The 24,509-nt window shown below is 36.0% G+C and overlaps 3 protein-coding genes across 4 annotated transcripts; all 3 read right to left on the bottom strand.

Annotated features, from left to right (window-relative positions):
• Window positions 1-2,349: 2,349 nt before the first annotated feature.
• LOC104587778 (small ribosomal subunit protein uS11z-like) lies at window positions 2,350-7,342 on the bottom strand. Its single transcript, XM_010245499.2, has 6 exons — window positions 7,208-7,342; window positions 5,816-5,935; window positions 5,696-5,741; window positions 4,712-4,797; window positions 4,186-4,315; window positions 2,350-2,682 (listed from the first exon to the last, which is right to left on the bottom strand). Exons 1-6 carry the CDS (start codon window positions 7,208-7,210, stop codon window positions 2,615-2,617), a joined length of 453 nt encoding a protein of 150 aa, XP_010243801.1. The 5' UTR covers window positions 7,211-7,342; the 3' UTR covers window positions 2,350-2,614.
• A 5,775-nt stretch (window positions 7,343-13,117) lies between these two features.
• On the bottom strand, window positions 13,118-16,112 carry LOC104587777 (E3 ubiquitin-protein ligase SINA-like 10). Its single transcript, XM_010245498.2, has 2 exons — window positions 15,835-16,112; window positions 13,118-13,915 (listed from the first exon to the last, which is right to left on the bottom strand). The coding sequence occupies exons 1-2, from the start codon at window positions 16,069-16,071 to the stop codon at window positions 13,256-13,258; spliced, it is 897 nt and encodes a 298-aa protein (XP_010243800.1). The 5' UTR covers window positions 16,072-16,112; the 3' UTR covers window positions 13,118-13,255.
• A 908-nt stretch (window positions 16,113-17,020) lies between these two features.
• Window positions 17,021-24,292, bottom strand: LOC104587776 (alpha dioxygenase). Of its 2 annotated transcripts, none has more exons than XM_010245497.3 (10): window positions 24,126-24,292; window positions 23,755-24,015; window positions 20,701-20,850; window positions 20,182-20,315; window positions 19,304-19,517; window positions 18,852-18,997; window positions 18,157-18,387; window positions 17,857-18,059; window positions 17,533-17,776; window positions 17,021-17,397 (listed from the first exon to the last, which is right to left on the bottom strand). In XM_010245497.3, the coding sequence occupies exons 1-10, from the start codon at window positions 24,249-24,251 to the stop codon at window positions 17,172-17,174; spliced, it is 1,935 nt and encodes a 644-aa protein (XP_010243799.1). In that variant the 5' UTR covers window positions 24,252-24,292; the 3' UTR covers window positions 17,021-17,171. The 2 variants fall into 2 exon arrangements, with proteins under 2 accessions (XP_010243799.1, XP_088742775.1); XM_088886649.1 differs by having other exon boundaries at window positions 23,755-23,977; window positions 24,126-24,265.
• Between the last annotated feature and the right edge of the window lie 217 nt (window positions 24,293-24,509).

Here is a 24,509-nt window from a genome sequence, read left to right as displayed (position 1 = left end):
GCTTTTGGGGATTGAAATGTATATATGTTATTTTGCAAACTGGCAGTTTTTTTTTCAGTGATAGTTAATAGAAATATATTTGAAAGGAAATTGACAAAAATGCAATAATTCTTTTTTCTTTTCCTTTATTTTTTTTCATATTTTGTAAACTTTGGGGGTCAAATCTTTTCGGTTGTTGAAAAGCTTTTTGCCTAACCCAAAACCTCAAGGCCCAAACCAGCTGAGGGAGACACGGTGGTAGGCACAATCTATGTTTTCCAAGTTCTAACTCTGACTCAAATGGGTGCTTTCCTACCCAGATGACATGACCATCGCCATACAGCCAGCCATACAGGCCGAAGAAAGGGAACTCGAAACCCTACAGGGACCCATGCATGAATCATGAACTCAGGATTGCCCAGCATATGGGATATGCTTGACACCAAAGCCAATGAAATTTGGGCTGAGATCGTATTGACATTTGGGACCCAAGTCGCTGTTGGTGAGGATAGCTGGGCCGAGTTAGTTGGTTTTTTGGTGGATGTCCATGTCCTTGTATATATCACGATTTTTAATTTCATAAAAGGCTTTTACATCAAACCCCTTAAGCTCAATCTTCAGTCCTGCCAGAAGGCGATGTTTTGGAAGGAACAGGACCCATCAACTAATATGGCAGGTTGTGCATGATGATGGGTTCCAATCCCATGAGAAGGGAGATCACAGATGAGCGTGCATTAGGAATATTTCTTGAAGTTGTCAGTGGAAAATGTTTTTAATACACGGTTGGGATATATTGTGGGGCTTTTGTGGGGGCTCAAATGTGAATTCATCAGACCTCAGAGTCTAAACTCTATAAACAAACCCAGATGAGTTGTGGTGAGTTTAAGAGAAATGCTTAAAATTCATGGTGAGTTTTAGACAATTTCCCTAAATTTTAAACTCTTTTTGTATTAGTGTGAATGAATTTACACTGCAACAACACCGTAAAATTCATGGTAAGTTTTAGACAATTACCCTAAATTTTAAACTCTTTTTGTACTAGTGGGAATAAATTTACACTGCAACAGCACCGAATCAGCCCCCCACAATGCTCCACAGCACATCCCGTGCTGTGGGACGTTGTGGGGGGCAGTCTTGTGGGGGTGATTTGAACTCACCACATTAGTACTCACCATCGTTTTTCCCCATTTAGGAGAAAAAGATTTGCCAGGTGGACTCATAATGAGACATTTTATAGATTACATCAGGGGCGCTGTGGGGCGCCGAGCAAAACGAAACTAATTAGTGCTGAATCCCTGTCGGTTGTACTGCTGATTGCCATAATTGCAAGACGCCAAGAACTAGCGAAAGAGGCATATCAAGGGCGCTGTGTAGTACAGTAGTAAATAACTTGGTTGAGGGCAATCCTAATTTCCTATCCCAAATTGATGTTTAAAACCTTAATTCCAACCCTAAATAGAGAGGCAACTAGGGTTGGGCCAAACCTAGTCCATTGGGTTGAAGATTTGAGCTGGGGATTGGGTTTGCACTAGGAAAATATCAAAGTAGTAGAGTGGGGTTGGAAGGTTAAGGTTTATGTTATGTATTCAAGTATACTTATGAGCATACTTATGTATTCAAGTCTATTTTATGCAATAATAAGCATAGCAATCCACAGATAATTTCACGCAAGGGTACTTTAGAGCAAAGAACCTCGAATTGAAGATTGAGGTACTCAGGTTGGGGTTACTTGTAGTTGAGGTTAAACACTAGGTTTTGTTAGGGCATTTGTTCAAAAAAGAAGAGGAAAACCGAGCCGAATTACCCCACTAGCCCAATCCTACTCAACCGCATACCATAAAACAATTTGGTGAGTTTGGTTTGGAATATAACCTTCCAATTAAATAAAAATTACATATTACATATACATGAGTGTGTGTGTGTGATAAATAAACATTATCAGACTACCACACTAACAATTATTTTTGCAAACACAAACCAAGATGCTCTCTACCCCCAATGATAAACAAATTTACATGAAAACACAACACGTTTCAGTTGGGTAGGGTCGTCTGGGCTTCAACATTCTACCCAAACTGAAATTAGATTGGGTCAAACCTTCACCTTTCACGTAACAAAAACTCAAGAAGCAAGATATTTCTCCACCCAGTACCCACACCCAGCCAGTTTATAAGTTCAAAACAGAAGGTACATATAACGCTCTACACCAAACTGTATCTTAGAAAACGCATAACCAATAAACAACCCAAGCACACCCCCGCAGCAATAAAAAACAAAAGGGCCATCACGTGTTCAACCGCATGATGCGAAGTGACCAAATTTTTCAAAGAAAAAGTAAGAATCAAAAGTCTATTCTTGCAACTGGACGACTTGAGAATCAATATGATTTCAACTCAAACCCCGATTCATTGTATATACTGGGAATTCATGTAGATAGAATAGAAATGACAACACGATGATCAAAACCTAACAATCTCCAAAAAGAGAACTGCGTAGCTGCTGGTCTGACTTCTGTTTTGTAAATAACAAAAACTATCTTTATGTTAAAGACTACAAAAATTGTTCGGCTAGAAAAAACATCCTCTGGAAATAACCCCCACCACCCACAAGTGTTTCGGTACTGCGAAAAGAGAACTCACAGCCTCCTTCCTCTTCTGCCACCCTTTCTGCGAGTGCTGTCGGTGGGAATTGGAGTCACGTCCTCTAAAACATTTAAAAAACAAGTTGTCAAAGAGAGAAACCAGAATCATGGTCTTAATGTTCTTTATACTGGATCACTGGAATAAAATTAATTTCTAATTGAACAACCTATCATTTTCCCTTAATGGTGGCCCATAATGGAGAAAGAAAAAAGAAAAGAAAAAAAAACTGGCATGCCATGCAATCAGCACAAGTCATACAATGAACAGGGAAAATCTTATAAGATATGGCCTGGAACTTTAGGAAATCCAAAATCTATGTGGCCTGAATTTGAGTGGCACAAGTAGGAAGTAGGAACAGGGGAATTAGACAGACAGGAAATCATCCTGTAGACCTCACGATTAAAACATCAAGCATATAAGCAAATTCACCAAACCGCAAATCTGGACATTTTTGTAGGCCACATCTGTACTGAAATAAAGGATCTAATTGAAATGACAGACAACGTTCCAAATATTTAGTGTACAATGCATTTCTAAGGCATACAAGAAAACTATGTATGCTTCACACAAAATTTGAGTGACTTGGTGCAAATAGAATGATCTAGTAGAGCAAGGAGAAATGATCAAAAGGTATATGTTGTTACTTCATCAAGGAGATTAATGGCAGGAGATTCCTTTTGCCGACCCCAAATAGCTACCATAGGAATTTCATTGAGTTGAGTAGAAGTAGATAAAGTTTAAAAGAAACAATTACCACACACAAGGAACATGGATAAATCAAACTAGAATTAAAGAATCCATGACACCTAAACAATGTTGTCAATATCTTACAATTTGCAATACGATTCACAATTTGAATCATGAATCCCCAGGATTTCAATTTGCATCTTATGTCAAATCGTCTTCAGCAAAATTCTTACAATTTTTGCTTGAATCCTACGATTTGATTCATAAATTTTACGATTTATACAACTTATAAGATTTCTACAGTTCACTACAATACAAATAAATTCAATTAAGAATCGGTTCTCTACTTTGTTATGTTTTTGTTTATATTTAATTGTCAAAGGAGATTTTTTGAAGCCCTTAGCCTTACTAGAAAATGATTTATTTACGTTATTTACAACTACAAACTGAGTTTATTTTCCATCATATGTAGGTTAAAAAATCAATATATGTAAATTTGTTTGACTTTCAAGCCAAACTTGATTATATTATCTCAGGCTACTATTGTATAAGTGGTAAATTCTATTATTTTAGGTACATATATGGTATGTATAGATCAAAAGCAGGGTACAGTCACTTTCCTAAATATATTTAGCCTTTTAATATATCTATATTTAATTTCTTGACAAATTTATAAAAAGTAGAAATAATCTTATGACTCATGACACAATTCACGATTCAATTCAAATCAACTTTCTCTACGATTTACAATACAATTACAATTTTCAAAACATTGCACCTAAATGAATAGACAATAAAAAGAATAAATAAAGCTTGTTAACTTGACAATACAGTCAACTTTAAGAATCAAATTAAATAACTCAAAAATTTATCTTACCAATACGACCAATTTTCATCCCAGACCGAGCAAGGGCTCTAAGAGCAGATTGGGCACCAGGACCAGGTGTCTTTGTCTTGTTCCCACCAGTAGCTCGAAGCTTGATATGCAGGGCGGTAATACCAAGCTCCTGTACAGTAAAGAAACTAAAAGGTCAATTTGCTGCATAAGAAAAGAAAAATAAAAGGAAAGGAATTATAAGGGGGAGAATATCACGTGAGGATAACAAGTACATGTCCTAGCTTAAGCAAAAAAAATTAAAATTATCAAAATAAAAAATAAAACTGAAATAGTACAATTGATACCCTTAACTAAGCTAAGTTGTTAAAAACATAGATGAATTTCAGCAAAACCATATCCTAAGCTTTGGAAGCATTTATTATGATGCAGGACAATGACGAAAAAGCAGAAAAAAGGAAACACTCCTTTTCCTTTTGAATATATGCCCATTCTCCTTGGCTCTTGCAAATTGATAAACATTAAGTACCACAATATGGGCTTCACAAGATACGGAATAGAAAAATACCTTGCACCGCTGTGCAACATCTTGTGCTGCAAGCATGGCTGCATATGGTGAAGACTCATCCCTATCAGCTTTGACTTTCATGCCTCCTGCACCAGGTGGAAAGGGGAAGTTACATCAATTAACCTGTTTGAAAGTTTATGCACAGAGTGAAAGGAAATAAAAAAAGGTTGTATAACAAGCCATTAGACATGCATGATCATAACTGACAATGTCCCAACTCCTAAGATTCAGGAACAACCAATGCCAGTGGCATAAATCAATTGATTATCCAAATCAGTGACTTAAAAAGAAACCCCCTATGACAGAAAAAAAAAATACACTTATATGCTAGTTACTGAATAAGCATGCACAAGTAGAAGGTAAAATATGAATGAACAAAATGCCCTCGTCACATTTAATGCAACCTGAATAGAAAACAATAGACTTAACAGAGGTGTGCATAGACTGGTAGTGGGCTAGTGCTTTGGGGATACTTGCAACTGACAATGTACTACAAAAATCACTTGAGAGGCAGTATCACTCATTACCTTCTAGAACAATACAGCTAAATTATGTTTATTAATGGGAGAAGATAATATAAACTATTGAATCCAGTGAATCTATTTCCCTCAGAAATACTTGAGCCTGCTAGAATAGAAATAGGAAAATCTTCTGTTGTATACCATGGTTAGGACAAAGAAATGTAGTAGAAGAATAAATAGTTATTCATCTTAATACTATTTCTACTCCCTAACAAATTAGGGGTGCCATGGCTGTGTCATGGGAAAATACAATTTCTCAGCCAACTCAAAAGAGAAGTTTCACTTTTTCTACCAAAATTGATAAACAGGCATGATACAAGCAAAAACCATTAAGATGTGCTGTAGCTGTATCATGGGAAAATATAATTTCTCAGCCAATTCAAAAGAGAAGTTTCACTTTCTTCTACCAAAATAGATGAGCAGACGCAATCCAAAAAAAAAACACCAAGATGCAAACCCATACCAGTAATTCGGACAATGGTTTCTCTTCCTGACAAATCAGTCACATGCTGCAATAAAAACCTCATGTTGATAAGACTTATAGGAAGATGTATCGCGAAACAAGTAATGTAATAACACTTACAATGAATGTGTCATTAAATGATGCAAAAATGTGGGCAACCCCAAAAACGTTCTCCCCCTCTCGGACAGATGGTCCAAGTGTCACATTCTCCTCCTTGGGTTCCCTGACCTTCCTTCTAGACTGTAGAACCAAGAAAATAAATCAAAGATACATAAATAAACAGAATATGAGTGGGATTGTGTCTTTTTGTGTTTTGTAATTAGTATCATACACATGGCATTCTCAACTGGGGAACAAAGAAGGTAAAACAAATTTACATAAATGCACTGACTTATGTGTTTTTCCTTTATGTTTTCATATCATCTGGCATAGCATTCAAGATTATGCTTCTTTATTCAAAAAGTTTAACCTGAGGATTGCAATAACCAAAGGCCAATAAGATCAAATGCCTAAACCATGTTACAAACTTAATCTTCAAAAAGAGACATCGTGTATCAGGTCAACAAAAAAGTGTGGTTAATGATGCAAGTTGCCCAGAGCCATCACATAGAATATCACAACATATTCAAACCCCAACCCCAAAAAGATACATATAGGCAATCATATCAATTCTGCACATGTCAAAAGGGCAATAATAATAATTGATTCCTCATTATGTCAAACTGCATATTTGACATATATCAAAAGTTCAAAGGCAATATATAATTTGGAGATATGTAGAGATTGTGATTTAATTGCACATAATTCTAGGTTCTATTTATATTAGTCGAGTACTAAGTTTCTACACTGCAAATTACTCAAGTGCTAAATGAGCTCATGTTTTTTGAGATGGTAAATGAGTTCATGTTTTTAAAAGGAACAATTAGAAAGAAGCAATATGAGAAATTGAATGCCGAGAGAAAGAACGTTCCGACTAGAGATTCAGATAAATACTCCAGAAAAAGTGAAAAAAAAACGTGGAGATTGTGAAGCTTGCTTGATATAACAGAAACTTCAAATAACGATATAGCAGCAAAAACATTAAATGGTGGACATCGTCCATTCTGCCCAGAAAATAAAACGATACCTACTAAAACCCTTAACCACTAAATAGCCTATACGAACCACAAAATCTGAAATCAATCCTTAGAAAGAGAATAGTAAGTTTCGTTAGGGAAATCAGACACGAATTTACAAAAAATAACCAAACGACTGTACAATATTAGAACAAAATGAGTGAACTACATCAAACATTTAAACTAGATTCGTCTGAATACCAAAACAACCAGTTTGTAGATCTGAAAAGCACGACTGTATTCATCTTAAAAACTTAAACTTTCTCACGTAAAGGCTCTCATTTTCGACGAGGTAAACATAAAGATTGACTAACAAGAGATACAGCGACAATCAAAGCCAAGAGAAAACAAAGAAATTATTCTAAAGCAAGAGATTGCGGGTCGAAAATTAACTAACCATGGCTGAACACGACTGGGATGAAACGAGAGTTAGGGTTTTGACTGCTGCTACTTCGTCCTTCGCAACCCGAACCAGCAGAGGAAGGAGCTCTCTGAACGGCTTTCTTTTATATCGGGGATTAGGGTTTATGCTACCCTACGAGGATGAAAGTGAAAATGTGAAATGACAGAAAACCCCTGTTTTTCATTTATTAACGAAATTGTACGATCTAATTATGAGGTGGGTCTGATGATCTGGGCCTATGGACTTTTATTTTTTTGGTAGAATGGGCCTCCCAAACACTTGGACCTTGGGACATGTCCAGCCAACCCAAGCCCAGTACAAAACTCAGGCTGTGTGAGACAGGTTTGGTCGAGCCTGGGAAAGGTCAGCTGGCGAAAGTTTGGTTCAACCCAAGCTTTACTCACACCGATCTCACAGCACGTACGTTGCAGTAGTACATCTTGTTATTGATGTAAGTTGTGTCAGGTATGATGATGTATGGAAAAATCTGAAAGATTGAATAATTTTATTTATTGATAAATTAATAATCAAAATTTTCTGTTAATTAACTAAAAGTATTCAAAGTTATTGTTAATATTTAAAATTTTAATAATTGTATTTTTCATTTAATATTGATTTATAGAAAATAACTATTGTTAATTTTATATAAACAAATATTTTTTAACAAATTTAATTTTATTAATCATTTATAGTAATTTTAATAACTTATCATTTTTCATTATTTCTAAATGAAATTTTGGTTGATTTTAAATAAATAAAAATAATTACAAAAGCTAACATTTTTATTAATAAAACTAATAATTAACAATTATAAAGAAATGGCAATGGAGCATATTCGGGGTGGGACACTCCATCCTTGTAATCAAGACACTCTACCCCACCCCACCGTATCCCCAATGTTAGGTGGGTTCAAGGCAAGGCATCTACTCCCTATTAGGGACAGGGAATCATCGAATTTTCTCCCCTCATCTCTAGTGTCAAGCGGGTTCGAGGCAAGGCACCCACTCCTCGTTAGGGATGGGGAATCTCCAAATTTCCCTACTCTGTCCTCAATGTCGGGTGAGTTCAAGGCAAGACACCCACTCCTCATCAAGAATGGAGAGTCCTTGAATTTCCGTACCCTATCCCCAATATTGGGTGAGTTCAAGGCAAGGTACCCACTCCCCATCAACCCAATATTCAATTTGATGACAAAATTGATCAAAAGGATATACTAAAAATCATCCACATGGTAAATTTCTAAAAGTACACTAAATTGTCTTTAATTTTCAAAAATATAATTTTATAAAAATTTTGAAAAATTTATTACATTTGTGTAATTTTGAAAATTTATTCATATTTATTTTTAAATTGTTATTAAATAATTTATTTTATTTTTAAACGATTTGCTTACAAAATTACACTAACTTATCTTATATTTTCTAATATAAACTAATCAACAATTTTCTTTTTCCAATATTATACTAATTTATCTTAATAATTTGTGTAATTATTGGTTCAAATTACAGTTTTCCCTTTCCCATACTCATTTATCTTTAATAATTTACAATGAAAATTACATTTTTTAATAGTTTTCCAAAATCTATCAAATGTAATAAATTCTCCTAAAATTTCAAAAGTAGTCCAACAATTTTTAATAATTATTTAAGACATTTTAAGTAAACACTCAAAAATTTTATATCTTTTAATTTCCAAAATTTTATTTTACAAAAATGTAGTTTTATGAAATTTTTTGAAAAAATTATTGAATTTTTGTAATTATGGTGATTTATTGAACATTATTAAATATTTATTTTTATTAGGTAGTTTATTAACAAAATTACACTAATTTATCTTTTATTTTCCAATATAAATTAATTAATAATTTCATTCTCCAACATCCCCCATCTACATTCGGTTATTAACCATAATAATAGCAATAACTAAAATTTTATACTTTTTGATAATTGTTAAATATAATTCTCAATTTTATAGAATTAGTTAAAGAGTTTTCAATTTCTTTAAATTGTTGTTAATTAACATGAATATAACAGTATTTACCCAAAATACTTTAAAAAGTCATAATAAGTTAATTAATAGCAATATTTATTAATTTTTGGTAATTTACTAACCATATTTATTCTTTTTGTAAAACCAATATTTAATATTCAATGAATATGAGTTGGATTAAATACTAACAGTATTTAATTATTTATTAATTGATATGAATATTTTAAGTGAGAGGGAGAGTGGATATAAATTGGGGAGAGAGATTTTAGGAAATGATTAGGGAGTGGGGTAACATGATAAATTCCTAATTAATGGCTTAGAAGAGATTGAAAGGGATGGTAGAATCCATATGGACTTCAATACTGATGCGGAATTATCACAACCAATATTTTATATTATTATGATTTGTTATTAAAACCAGAAACTCAGACCTAGCAGATTTTGAAATAGCCATATCTTGAACTTAGGTCACCTAGTTAAAGAGATAGATCTTGGAGATCTATAAGATTATTCGATCAAAATGAAACATGTTCTTATAGAAAGGAGATATTGGACGGAGGAGACGTTGCAGGAGAGAGGAGTGAAGCTTGTTCTTTTGGTTGTTGGATGGAGAAGACGTTGCAGCACAGAGAGGAACAAAGCTTGTTTTTCTGGCTGTTGGACGAAGGAGACGTTGCAGGACAAAGAAGAGAGAAGCTTGTTCTTGCAAAGAAGAGACCGTTGGACGGAGAAGGGAAATTTTACATCAATTTTATCGACATACAATTTCCACTTATTTTCGATGAAAATATTGATACGAATGAAATTTTACATTGATTTACAAGGTACATTAACACTTCTACCAAATGCATGTAAAACGGTGTAAAGTTTACCCGGTTCTCATTTACACATCAAACAAATCGTCGCCTTAGGTGATTTATATTGTATAATACAAAAGAAAGTGAAGGCTGTTTAACCATCAAAACTGTAACATGTTAACACCTGAATAACTATCGCCATCGCCAGGGAATTGGTTTTCTAAAGGTTAAAGTAGGGTTGTTCATAAGAATGCCCAACCCGAGTCAGCCGGGTTTTCATCCGTACCGGTTGGTTTCGGGTTGGGCACATAGATAAACCGAAATCTCGGGTCGGTTTTGGTTTTCTTGCGTAAAAACCAAAACCAACCCAACCCGAACTGAACTAGTATTCTACTAGTTTGGTAGTTCCTACTTCCTAGTTTGAGTAGTTTCCTAATTCCTAATAGTCTTCTATTTTTAAACTTTTATTAGAACTAGAACTCTAGAGGGCCCATTATGCAATTACAATTAGAATTCAATTAAGTGTCATTTTTTAGTTTTTTACCTAGATTAGAATTTAGAAGGTTTCTAAATTTTTATTTTATTGATTTACCTACCTAGATTTACCTATTTTTTTACTCTAGAAGGCCCATTATTGACACTTGTTTTTACATGAAAAATTTATTGATTTTATTCTTTACCTGAATTAAATTTACATTTATCTTAGACTCTTGAATATCAAATTATTAACTAATTCAGATTTTATTTGGCTTTGTACAGGAGCAAAACCGAAACTGACCCAAACCCGACTCAAACTGACCAGGTCGATTTGGCCTGTCAGTGGGTCGGTTTCGGTTCCCACCTTAGCTAACCCGACTAGGTCGGGTCGGTTGGGAAAATCCCAAGAAACCGACCCAACCCGACCCGTGAACACCCCTAGGTTAAAGAAGACTTTCGCGTTTCCTGTAAAATTACAAAGAATAATACAGATTTCTTGAAGTCTACTGACCTGCATCGTCCCATTTCATGACATAAATCAATTTGTCTGGATTGGACGGAGGAACGAGACATATTGAATTGGACCATTAATCCAGTTTTAATGGTCCAAAGTATTTATTAGACTGGATTGGACCTGGTCCATCCGTAATGAATTTACATTGGATTGGGTTGGATTGAACAGCCTTACTTTTTTATTGGACAGTCTAGACATTGAATTGGATCGGTCCAAAATATTCATTGAATTGAATTGGACCTGATCCATTTGTAATGGACTCATATTGGACTGAATAGGATTGGGCCAAATCCAGTCCAATTGACACCCCCCGTAGACTCATCTCCATGATATCTATCTATTATTTTTATTTTTACATTTTCATTTTAAAACCAAAAACAAACTTTATAAATACAAGAATAGCAATTTTAGTATAATTAAAATTGTTTCAATCAGTGCACTTCAGTAACTACCTCTTTCAGAAACCTATTTGCAAATATGAATTCATGAAGTTGGATGTGTTCAAGCAAAGTGACATCACAGTCTTCCTCAGTCTTATCTATGCTACACCGTTCACCGTCCACGTGTAACAGAAGAACTAGTCTTTTATTTAGGCTGTGTTTGGAATCAATGCAATTCCTTAAGAGGTGTTTTTTGAGAAAACAATACTGCATTGGCATGTCATTTTTTCAGAAAATATTTTTTCTTTTCTTTTTTTTTTTCTGTTTGAGACCATTGCTGCTGGTGCCACATAGGCATTTTCAATGCCATGTCAGCACACTGTTGCTATCAAAAAACGAAAAAACAGCAGAAAGTTTGTTTTCTCATACCACACCTTTCCTGATTTCCAATGTGGTCCAAGTAAATGATTTTTTTGGAAAAATGCATAACCAACATCTCATCAAGTGTGGTCCAAAAAAATGGATTTCAGATGTGGCACCGTTTTCCAGAAGGATTTAGAGATGTGCGCTCAGTGAGATTTAGTTTTGATCGTGAGAGATGAGTACAAAAAGAATGAATGGGTGTTGTGAAATAATTGTAGTTAGGTGTTATAAAAGTTAGAGGTAAAAGATTATTTGATAATTTCTTCCTATTGCATGATGAATTTTCTTTAACCATGGATGTGAATTGTGGAAGAGAACCAAATTTGAAATTTGAAGCAAAGGGTTGCAGTGGTGCCAGGTGCTGAATGCCCACAAGGAATTAGGAGAAAACATGTTTTTGGCAGGGTACATTAAAGTGGTAAGAGTTGAAGACATTTTGAGAAGTTGGATGTCAAGACAAAAAGAACACTCAAACTGAGGAACCAGCAATTGAAGAGGAATGGAAACTGAAAAGACAGAATAAAATGGTGAAACAGGATTTGTGTAACCCATCGCATGTAGTTAGAAGTTAGAACAGAGATTTTTCCAATTGTTATCTTTAAGGAACTCCGCAAATTTCCTGAACTTTGCCTTAAATTTAAAATCAAACCAAATACAGCCTTAGTTAATAAGTTGTTAAGGAGGTTCAATGGCTGAAGATGAAGCTATACTCTTGAATATTTTATTTTCTAATTACAATTGTCTTGTCCACTACAAGACAAAGCAATAAACCATTCAGTTCAGCCACTTCAGCCATTATCAAAAAGTCCCATATTCATCTAAGGTGAGGTGTAAAGACTATAGGAAGGTCCCTGTGCCGAGCAACTTGCCATCCTTTCCACTGGCAACTTCCAGCATAAATAGCTTATAGCTACTTGAGTCATTGGGGATAAATCATAAATCCATAATATATCAATTCATGGAGCTTTGAATTTGAGGCCATTTCTACATGGCCAATGAAACAGGATCCCATCAAATGACACTCTATATAGCCCAAGCACCAGGGGATGTTTGGCAACACGAATGGTTTTTCTTTTTTAACTCATGTTGCAGACAGAGGGGAGGAGGTTGTTCCCAGTCTGTTATCTTTCAATTCCTTTCAATCCCACATGATAAGCGTAGAATTGAAAGTTTTTGTCATGAGCAATGACAGAGATATAGTGAAGCTAAATAAATCCAAAAGATTTATGGAGGAACTGGTTTATGCATTACATCGCAAGTTAACAAATTAATAAATTACACTGCTCATAAGTTCCTCTTCCCCCTAACCAATTAGATAAATAAGTAAAGCTGAAAAAACAAGCTCATAAGAATGGAGCAAGTTCACATTATGGGAAAAAGAAGGCTATTATGTATAATACTTTACATAATGTTAAACTAAAACATACACAACATCATTTTCTTGATGTGAGCAGGGAATAATTCAGTCCTGTTCTCTACAACTCCAAATACAAACCTCCAACTTGATCTGCCCATTACAACCACAGAAATTACAAGGAATCAGAAGAAAATCCACAATAGAACCTTCCAGCTGCCCTGTAGTGCACTTTGTAAAAGATTGTAATCTAAGGGAACAGCCCTCTCTTCTTGATATAAGATCATACAAGAACCCTTCCTTTGGAGATCTTGGACCAATACAAGTCACGGAGAGTGCATTTCCAATGAGCTCAGTCTTGTTATTGAGGATAAAGAGAACACCGTCCTCCTCCCCTTGAAAAACAAGGAGCTGCCTATTTTTATCTAAAGATACAGGAAATGGGCAGTTGTACCGGAAGCATCTGACAGAATCCCAATGTACGTGACTGACATGTAGTGACAATTGTTCAAATGACCCATGGAAGTTGCAGTCTGAAAGAGGGCATGCACATGGTGCATAGATGCATGTCTCCTCATGGGTGTGCTTCTCAACATAGCTGATCATTTCTTTGCACCCATATGGTGCATTTTGGCAGGATACTTTGATTGATTCGACCACCTTTTCAATGGCAAGGCAGCGGTTTTGTTGAATAGGCCGGCAACAGGAGGGGCATTTGTCCTCAAGTTTGGAAGAGCATGAAGAACAAGCTATATGCCCATTGTTGCACTGAATTCAATTACCATATATTAGGTGCAAAAACATCCAGATATTGGCTCTTATTCATGTTATGTAAGTACATAATTGCTATACATCTAGTCATAGCTCTCAAGGTATTAAGTCAAGGCTGAACAACAATGGGGCACTTTGTCACATAGGCTTTCTCACCTAGGCATTGCTTAGTCAATGATATATATATATATATATATTATAAGAATCTGGGTGATTTTAGCTTGTTTCCCTATTTTTACGAGGTAGATTGTTTTACTAGTTGGTGTATCATCTACAAAATGTTAAAAAATGATCTAATAAATCTCCATTCTATGGATACAAGAGGGGAGATACAGAGAAAATATGTATGTGTGTCTTAAACCAAAGAATAAGAGAGAACAAAATTGAGAAGGGACAGAAACCTTGTAATTTTGAATACGAGGAGAGAATGAAAGATTTGTTAATTTTAAATAAAAAGGAGATCTTATTCGAGGAGAGGAACCTTGTAACTAGAAAATGTTTAATGTTGATTGCCACTAGATGGGTTTGAGTTTAACAATCTCTCCAGACCCCTTGTTGATTTAGTTGTTGGGATGCCTTGTTCAGTAGTTTCTTGTCAGGTTTATCTCTTTTGGAGGTTTGACCTCGTTTTGTTGTTTTATGGATTTACGCTGCAGAGTCCTCACAAGCTCTCTCTCCCAGTGCTTAGGATTGGTATCTTTTTTTCAGCAGATTGGTTGATAATCTGTACTTATTTCTCCATTTTTTGTCAATTTCTTGGACTTTTCTGGCTGATAGTGATTGTAATATCTTGTATTCTGAGCATGTTTTTAATGAATTCTGCCACATATGGCTTCTCTCAAGAAAAAAAAAAGAAAAATGTGATATGCTTTAACTGCATTAAATTTAAAATCGTTATACCTCTCATATGAAAGCACTAGGTGAGACAAAAAGCAATACCTAGAAAAAGCTTTATTGGTCAAGCACAAGGTGTCACAGGTGAATTGGATGAACCATACCCCAATTATTAGCATGTCCTATATCACATTTTTGGAAAGGAGTTCCAAAAAACAACAAACGATGAGCATCAAGATCCTAAAGAATCAATTAGAGCGTAATGATAGTTGGCCTAGTTAGCAAATTCAAAACATTAGACAAGTGAACCCACAAATTCCATGGAAATGTAAACCACATTCAAAGACCAGGTGTAATGACATCATTTTCTGAGCGAAAGAACTCCAAAAGGAAAAGAGAATAAGGTTTGAAACTTTGATACACAATAAACATGAAATTAATTGATTGGAAACAAGAAAGTTATGAGGATCAGATGCACAAAAGAACAGAGAATCCAGCATGTCAAGAGAGGTAATTAATAGTCAGGGAAGACCGGATCTTTCCTAATTGGTTACTACTTACTACTACAGATTCAGTATATCCAGGACAGAGGAAACAAGTAGATTAACATTGATTTTGATCTACAGAAAGAATTTCAACTGGGAACCAACTTTATGGATCGTATGATTGATAAAACCATTTATCCTACCATCTACCGTATAGGGAGAATGCACGGGTTGACATCAAATCTGAAATAAGAAATCTAACAGAGATCAAACCAAGCCATTCACAAAACAAATCAAACTCTAATTGGCGAATACCCATATCTGAACGAAATGCACTGTTACAAGGCAGGATGGTTGGGTTGAACAGACCAATTATGCCCCAGTTCAAGAAATAAAATTCCTCCACTAAGCAACTAGAAGCAGAAGTGAAAAGGGTATTCAAACTAAACCAAGCCAAGCTTATCCAAATCCTCAAATTTAATGGAAAGACATTAATTGCTTGAGATGAGAAGAATTCATGGCTAGACAATTTTTTCTTGTTTTGCCAAGCTTGCATAAGTGAAACGTTAACGGTAGATAAGAAGAGACTGGTAATACCTGAAAGACAGGAGGGGTCAAGGGTTCCAAGCAGATCGGGCAGTCCAACACTTCTGGGTCGATCAGGGTGACCGAGATGCCCGGTCCATCTTTACTTATTCCAACCGAATCACGGTGAGGGTATCTCGTACATCGCCTAACTTTTCTCTCATCTTCCTCTCCTCCTTCTCTCCTCCTCTTTGGACTGCTCGGTCCCTCGCCATCGTCTTCCTCTCCACCCACCGAGAATTTGGCCATCCTTAGTTTTCAGTTAGATTGTCTTTTGCCCACTGTTTCTTCCTGCCGGTTAGAAATGAGGGGAGAGGAGACTGTTTATTGTTGAATATACAAAACTACCCTCAACCTTTGCCATGAATTTCGAAAACACCCTTTTTTCCCTCTTATACAAATCCATCTCCGACCACATATCTAGAATACTATTATACTAATGTGGGTTCCACCTCTATAAATCATGGATGCACCTGTATAAATGCACCCTCCAACGGCTAACAACGGACTCAGTTAATTCACCTTGGATCACTATTGACCTTCCAATCAAGGCTTTGAGCCTTGAAGCTGTGACTAAAAATTTGAAATTATTTTGAGAAGATTTTTCAGTGTAAAGGGATATTTTTCACATATGGAAGAAGTAAATTTGCACTCCAGTTCGGTGTAAAGGGATATTTTTCGCAATCAAGAATGTCTTTTTGTACTAAAAATGAGAGCAAATTTGTTTTCTCACTGTTTTTATATTAGAATTAAACGGAAATTTGGTCAACGTAAGATAAATTGATTCCAGCCTTGAGATCAATCTTTGCACCCCATCACAATTCACAACCAAATAAGACTCTCAAGATTTATTAAGTGCAAAACCAAACTGACTTTGCGCCTGTAGTCATTGACCAAATTTGCATTCACATCGGTGTATCTTCCTGCTTGGTGGCATACTATTTTTGTACCTGTTCTCATTTAATGAATGATTGACTTTGTTAAAAGAGGGGGTTACAGATTCCTCCCCTCAGAAACATTTGGATCCTCAGACTTCCAACTCCTTGGCCTCAAAAACATTTTTCCATCTGGGTCGGTCTTGTTAGTTTGGTTGAAGCAGTTTTAGAGAGAGAGAGAGAGAGAGAGAGAGAGAGAGAGAGGATTTCATAAATACTTGTTAAGTTGTTATGAGATATATTCTTTTGATGAGATGAGATTACTACTGGTTTTCTACATATATATTGAATTTTTTTACACAAAAAAGTACAAGATTGTTTTTAACCCATACAAGTACACTTTCTTGTTTTACTTTTAAAATAGCAAAAGATTGGAAAACCAATCTCTCTCATCAGAAGACAAATTAAAACAACTCAGGGAGCTGGACGCAGATAGAGGGGTATGTAGTTTGTTGGGTTGGGCATCGAATCCCAAACTGAAAAAGCACTTGTGCTTCTCATCCATTTCTTTGTCATTTCAGGGTAATGCCGATCAATTACATCCTTCAAGGTCTCTGTTTTGTTAACCCATGCTAAGCCTTGCTCGGTGTAGGTTTGCGAGTTGAAATTGGTTGTGAAGAAACGGTCTGCTTCCAGCCTCCTGTAGGAAGACAATCAGAAACATGTTTAACAAATTTAGATCAATTAGCCAAGCACCCAAATAGTTAGGCTTCCAGCCTCCTATAAACTTCAAATCTCACTCTTACCCAGAAAAGCACTGAGACGCCACACTAACCTTGATGCTATGAGAAGGAAAATGAAAAATGCAGTCTCACTAATGGCAAATCCTTTGATCTTCTTCTCTGCATGAAGACCCACAAGCAGATCAAGCTTCTCAATGTCATGTCCATATACTTCACGGAGTGCTTCAATAACTTCTTCATCATCTGTCAAATCTTCCCATTTACTAATAGGGATCATCAACAAATTCCTTCTGAACTCATTATATCGAGCCACTCCTCTTTCTCTGTCCCTATAAACTGAAAAGCCAATGCAATTCAAAGTCATTTGTCTGTACTACAAGAATAAAGAAGAGAGACAAAGTGCTAGAATTCATTACCCTCTAAGGCAGCCATATCAACTGGGTCTGCTCTATCCTCTCCATTGATATCATGGGCGACAAGGTTCCTCATCCATGATGGATAATTCCACAGTGTTACTTCTCCACATGATTGATGGCCCATTGAGACCATCATCTGCTCCATTCCAATTCTTGAAAGCCTTTTCTCACCCTCTAGCCCCACCATCTCCTTCATGGGCACCCTGAAAACAATCACTATCCCAAATTACTATTGGCAGTTTTACATTATTTTATGTGAACTCATATATAAAAGAACATTTGGAAGAGGGAGGGAGATACTCTTTTAGGACTGGTGGGCAATACTCTTCTGAAGTTGCAGTAGAATTAATGTCTCTAAGAAGGAGTGTATCAGGAAGAAGTGAATGCATTCTATAGACGCTTACAAATTCTTCAGTCAAGGAATATGGAACTCCGTGATCTCTTGGCCGTTTAAGACCCACCAATCCACTTAGAATTGGTCCACAAATGTGACCAAACAAATCCTTGAATCTCTTTCCCAAAAACCCATACCTGCACCAGTTTTTGCTTTTTGCATTAGTTTACCAAGGAGGCAAGGACAACTGTAAGAAGCTGATAAATGTGCTAAATTAAAGATGAAGGTGTGATCTACATTATGATCAAAGTTATAAAAATAAAATAGATGGGGTAGTATGTAATGCTGCACTGGACTTGAAATGCTGAAAATGGATGGCATACCAGTCTGTATCTATTTGTTCATGGCATGTTACATTTGATTTATTTGTCCATGTTTATTTGTGTAGTTTAGGCATTGATCAATGGACACAGCATCACAGTTCCTGAATCCTTTATGCTTATTCCCATGACTTATTTGACTCCTACATACTTGATCTTGAATGGTGATCCTAACCCTTGATTCAGGTCTTCACAAAGCTTCAAGGAATCTTAATTGTTCTAGCTTTGCTCAATATAAAAGAAAATACTATCAATGAAACAATTTGCTTTATTTGTCTTACCAGTTTATCCTCATCCCTGCTAGAAGAGTGTCAGTCTTTAGGAGCTCAACAGTCCAATCAATTGTATGGATTTTAGCAATGACTGCTGAAGTCACTAATCTGGCATGTTGGTATAGCTTCTCATCATCAAAGTCAGGGTAGTGTTCCTAAAAGCAAACAATTATCTATTAAAAACAAAAAGTGAAACTGTATAAATTATTATTTTATTATAATTGATGATGATGGTATAAAGGAGTACTTTCTTTCTTCATTTAAAATAGCATATTGATATATCAGTTTGGCTTTCAAGCCAAGACAAATCACTTAAAGTGTTATATATAGATCAGGGTCATGACATAAACAGTCAGCATAATATTTTTCAAAATTTCATGCTCTTTTCTAACATGTTAGATGCAAATGGTTTTCATGGCAAATTGGACACATGTTATATATGTATACAACTATAGACTTACTTTGAGCATATCACAGACAGTATTATGTTCTTTGACAAATAAAGCTTGCAGAAGGGAGAAGCCAGCCCAACAATTTCGAACATCTCCAGAGATTGGGATTCCTTTTTCATCATGTTGAAGGAGTCCATCCTCTGAGATCTTTAGCTTTCCATCTTTGAATGCTCTTACTCTTCTCATGCCCTCCTCGTTATTCCCATAAATTACACTCCCATCCCTAATCACAAAAAGAAAGAACTTTAAGACCAAACACATTTAAGTGGAAATTAGATAACAAAATTTATGAAGTTAATCGCAGTATAAAGGCATGGAGAAAGAAAATTAGCAGTATAATGTTAGCAAAAGAGAGTATCTATCACAGGACAAAAGGTTTTTATTATAAATTTCTAACCAGGTTTTGGGAATGTAAACAATCACTTGTGGTGCATTTTAAAGATGAATAATATAATGGGGTTAACTCTGGCTTAAAAGAAAAGAAAGAAAGAAAGGAAAAGTTTAAACAGTTAAAGGCTACGAGTCTATGACCAGTATAGATATCTAGATAAATAAAATCTAGTGATCACAGGATATATTTAAACCATAAAAGGGAGCAGTACAGGATAATCCAGTCAGTGGAGGTCCTGTATAATTTGTCAAAATGAACTAGTCATCTGGATTAACTACCAAGATCAGTTGGTTGCAATCCAAAGCCACTGGGTTCTTCTTCTGGTCTCTAAGCATCACCATTTGAAGTTCAGAAAGCCTGCATTTAGGTTCTTTGGTACTTTATGCCAAGATTAAAGCACTTTGAAGGATTAAACTACTGTAAAAAAGAACATTAATAGTACAGATAATTATATTTAATGCATAAGTAGTGAGAAACTTTAAACCGTTGAACATACCACCAAGGAGTCCTTGTATTCAAGAAGCCAGTCTTCACATCAGCTGAACCCGTTTTGACTTCTTTACTTCTGAGAAACTTGAATGATTTCAATGGGCATTTTTCTGCAACACTATCAGGAGCTCTAATTTCCACCTACATAGAATCACTAGTCAATCATCTTATCTCACTCACTTGAGAAATCATGTCTTTAAAATTTATCTCATTAACTATTATAATAAACTGGTGACTAGATCTGATCATTAGAATTCTGTTAAAATAGAGGATCATAATTGTTCAGTTAAGACTCTTAGCAGATGGTGGTTTTAAGGTCATGTTCTAATTAATACTCTGATTATTGATCAGATGGATGGATACAAACATACATTTCTATAATGCCCAACCATTTTGAACTATCATGTGAGTTTTCCAGAGGTTTCATAGTTGAACATATAACACAGCAGAAAGTCCATTAAAGTTGAGATGCCACTATTTGATAGAGAACTAATTGCTGAAGACTGCATAAGTTTTACATTTTTACCTGCTGGGTTTCCTCCAAATGATCAATCCAATCATGAATCATAAACTGTATCCAGGAGCAAGCAATCAAATTGAATTGTTTCCCATTATCTTTGAACTTCTTCCTTGCCAAAAGCTTTGTTGCTACAACTGTGGGGTGGGGATCAAGCAACTGCATATGACACTGTTAGATTACTAGCAACAACCGTATGAAGAGGAAGCCTACATACTCATCATGACTATATCCACATTGTACAGGCTTGATGGTTTCAAATGAAGTATATAATATATGTGTGCACAAAAAGCAAAGAATTACTCGCTAATAAGTAGAATTGTAAAACAATGCTTGGATTTAATCTTTTTTGTTCCTCATTTGGAATTTGGAGGACAAATAAGTATAAAATTTATTTTATGCTTTATGTCCATTACCTATAATGAAAGAGAGAGTTTCATTCCCCCATTTGGTCAATGGTCAAAATTTTAAATTCCAATAATATCTTTAATTTTTGTTTTTCTCACCTCTGTCCTTAATTGTTCAACTCTTTGGGTTTATTTTATAATTTGGCTAAAAGGCATATGAACTTATGTATTAGGTCTTAAATATAATAATATTTTGAAATTTATGTAAAGGATAATTGATGGTTTATGTGTTTTTAACATGTTTCAATAAAATAATTGCAAAATCTGATGTTTGTATATGTTATTTTACTTGTTTATATATGGAATAATAGGAAATGAGATGTGAGTTTTGGATCCAACCCACCAATCTGATCTACCCACCCACCCTCAAATGTGGAGAGGGTTTTGCAGTTTTATGTGCGGGGAGGGTCTGGGTCTGGATTATAAAAATCCAACCTACTACAGGTTTTAAGGAGGATAGGGATTGGGAGGTCTAGAAAAGTAGAGAGGATTTAGAATTAAAAAACCCTCACCAAATACATGCGAATGCACTTGTCACTCAACTAAAGCATGCCGATAGAGCGATATGGGGAACCCATCTGCATTCAACATTCAACATTCAACATTCAAGGAAGGCAACGTCCCAAGAGTATAGCCATCAAAATAATGTCAGGACGGTGAGAAACTAATTGGTATTAAATATGATCGAGACATCTCATTCAATCATGAACCAATCTGCACTGAGATAATATGGTAAGTGTCAGATACCATGGACTAGCTAGCACGATTAATAAATAAATAATGACCCCGGCCCTGAGGCCATTTCTTGTCCGGGGCTCCCTTGATGCTGACTTGGTGAGTCTCAATCTATGAAAATTCATTAGCTCTATAACCCTGGAAATTGTTCCTGCCACATGGAGGAATGACGTGGTAGATTTAGATACCCATGTCACCCCTATTAGGGGTGTTCATGGGTCGGGTTGAGTCGGTTTATTGAGGTTTTCCCAACCGACCCGACCTGGTCGGGTTACTTGAGGTGGAAACTGAAACCGACCCACTGATAGGCCAAACCGACCTAGTCGGTTTGAGTCGGGTTGGGTTGGTTTCGGTTTTGCTCCTGTACAAAAGGACACCTAATTGAATTTTAATTGTAATTGCCTAATGGGTTGCCTATTTGGTATAAAAGACTATAGAAAGTTAGAAACTATAATAGATTGCCTATTCTAATTATAATTGCCTAATGGGCCTTCTAGTTCTAGTAGAAGACTAGTTATAGTTAAGTAAGAAACTACTCAAACTATGAACTACCGAACTAGTAAAAGACTAGTTAGGTTCAGGTCGGGTTGGTTTCGGTTTTCACACAAGAAAATCGAAACCGACCCGATATGTCGGTTTATATATTTGCCCAACCCGAAGCCGACCGGTACTGATGAAAACCCGACCGACTCAGGTTGGGTCGATTTGGTCGGGTTGGGCATTCTTATGAACAGCCCTAACCCCTATTTCTTTCTCTGAATAAATCAACCACATATATATCCATGAGAGAGAGAGAGGGGATGCATCCTAATTCCTAATCATTTCCGTGTGGTAATGTGGGTTAAACTCATATGAGCAGCTCATTGAAAGCTGAAGCCCTTCCAAACAGGCCCTAATTTGATTTATTTTTCAAATTTGCCCAGTTGCAACTTTAAATTTAAATTCTCTATTTAAAAATTGTATTGTTTTTCTACAGCTCAATAATAATTGCATAGGTATTTTGAACATTTTTGTGTGTCTTGTTACTTATATGGAGATGATTGTAAATTTGTAATTATCGAAACTTCAAAGGAGATTTCAGCCATGGTTTAACGATTGACCTGGGAATGATAACCGGTTTTGCTTCACCCTAAAACCATTCATCGGCCAAAAACCATTGATTTGGTCAACGACCGGTTGAACGGGACGGTAACACCATTTTTAATTAAAATAGGCCATTTGTTCAAACCAAAACGGTTGAACCGATCAACACAGGAACCGGTTTATAAAACCTTGTTTTCAGCAATTTACGATATGAATTCAAAGAAAAAAAAAAAAGAAATAATAATGTAACACAAGACAAGTAACTCCAATATAATATATGTAGCTGGAGCTGTTGCCTTTATTCATTCTTGTGGAAAGGCACGTGTATACAAAAAGAGCCGGAAAGCTGTTTTTAACTGTAGTCCTGAACTTCATGGAAGAGAGAAAGAATGAGCTGAATTAAAACCAACCTGAATATTTATTTGCAATAAAACCTACCTGAATTAAAACTGAAGTCCTGAACTTCATGGAAGAGAGAAAGAATGAGCTGACGTAAATCTCTTATTCTCCACGAATTATCCATCGATTGGGGGAGAATGCCACCTGGCTAAATTGGTAAGGGCCTTGACTGGTTGTAGGCTTGTAGCGGAGACTTGGGCTCATTAGCTAGAACCCTTTTTGATAAGGGATATGGTTAACTCGTTAAGGGACAGACGCTCTCAAATCACAAAAACCATATATATACTTCTTATCCTCTTAATTAGTTCTGCTCAATAATATAACTGATAGAGATCAGGCTGTTTCTTGGGTAGAAGCTTACCAAAAGAAGAACAAGTGTGTGCGAGAGAGAGAGAGAGAGAGGTGTAGTTTAATTATGATGAGAAGAATTAAACCGGACCTTGTAGTGTGAAGTTGAGGGAGGCATGTTCCGACCAAAGAAAGTTCCCTGACTGCCGATCAAGTCGTCACTGGGATGGTTGCATTTCCCGTCGGCCGTCCGGTAAGAATACTCTTCAGTGTCGTATCTCCGGCCACTGACTCCGCCCACATGTAGAAGATTGTAACGCTGGTGCAAGTGCCGTCTGAGCCCAAGGTAAGCCAGCCCCAATAAAACCGGTAGCCTATGCCATAACCCCAACTTATCCATCACATGTATAACCTATATATATATATAGCAGCCAACACAACACACTTCTTAATAAAAACCAAACAATAACTAGCTAATCAAAGAAGTTAAGGGTTGTTAGGGGATAAGAAGCTGATACTAACATAGAACAAGATACGGTCAAAGAGAGACATCTTGGCCACGATTGGCCGGAGGTGAGGATGAACGAAGCCAGCTGCGGTGGAGGAACAGGATGATTCTTTCATGGTGTTTTGGGTTTTCAGAACCATTCCAGTTTCTAAGTGAATGAGAATGAGAATGGTTTGGGGAAGGGAGGCTCAGCAATTTAAAGAATTTGTATCGTTATTAATTGATAATGCAGTCACCATGTTGCCACGTATCTTAATAACCTGCCAACTTTACGTCTCTGCCATCCTTATTAAAGAAGCATGAGAGGCATTTCCCAACTCCCAAGTGTTGACCCGGCCGGATTACAACTCTTGGAAATGTGGGTTTTTAATTTGAAGGATGAATCAACGTTCTAGAAT

Source organism: Nelumbo nucifera, chromosome 4, assembly GCF_055504915.1.
Source record: "Nelumbo nucifera cultivar China Antique chromosome 4, China Antique-T2T, whole genome shotgun sequence".
NCBI classification, from domain to species: Eukaryota; Viridiplantae; Streptophyta; class Magnoliopsida; order Proteales; family Nelumbonaceae; genus Nelumbo; species Nelumbo nucifera.
The sequence above is the reverse complement of the archived record's forward strand: the minus strand, read 5'-3'. Positions and strand labels throughout refer to the sequence as shown.

Bases quoted from the DNA above. Each gene is read 5' to 3' on its own strand.
- LOC104587777 (XM_010245498.2), bottom strand. From the start codon at position 16,071: ATGGCCAAATTCTCGGTGGGTGGAGAGGAAGACGATGGCGAGGGACCG. The intron at 13,916-15,834 runs GTATTACCAGTC...AATTGAATTCAG, and splicing joins TGACCCCTCCTGTCTTTCAG to TGCAACAATGGGCATATAGC.
- LOC104587776 (XM_010245497.3), bottom strand. From the start codon at position 24,251: ATGGTTCTGAAAACCCAAAACACCATGAAAGAATCATCCTGTTCCTCC. The intron at 24,016-24,125 runs GTTAGTATCAGC...ATATATATATAG, and splicing joins TTGACCGTATCTTGTTCTAT to GTTATACATGTGATGGATAA. The intron at 17,398-17,532 runs GTTAGTGTGGCG...GTCTTCCTACAG, and splicing joins TTCCTTCTCATAGCATCAAG to GAGGCTGGAAGCAGACCGTT.
- LOC104587778 (XM_010245499.2), bottom strand. The intron at 4,316-4,711 runs GTATTTTTCTAT...TTTACTGTACAG, and splicing joins ATGTTGCACAGCGGTGCAAG to GAGCTTGGTATTACCGCCCT. The intron at 2,683-4,185 runs GTAAGATAAATT...TAAATGTTTTAG, and splicing joins GATGAAAATTGGTCGTATTG to AGGACGTGACTCCAATTCCC.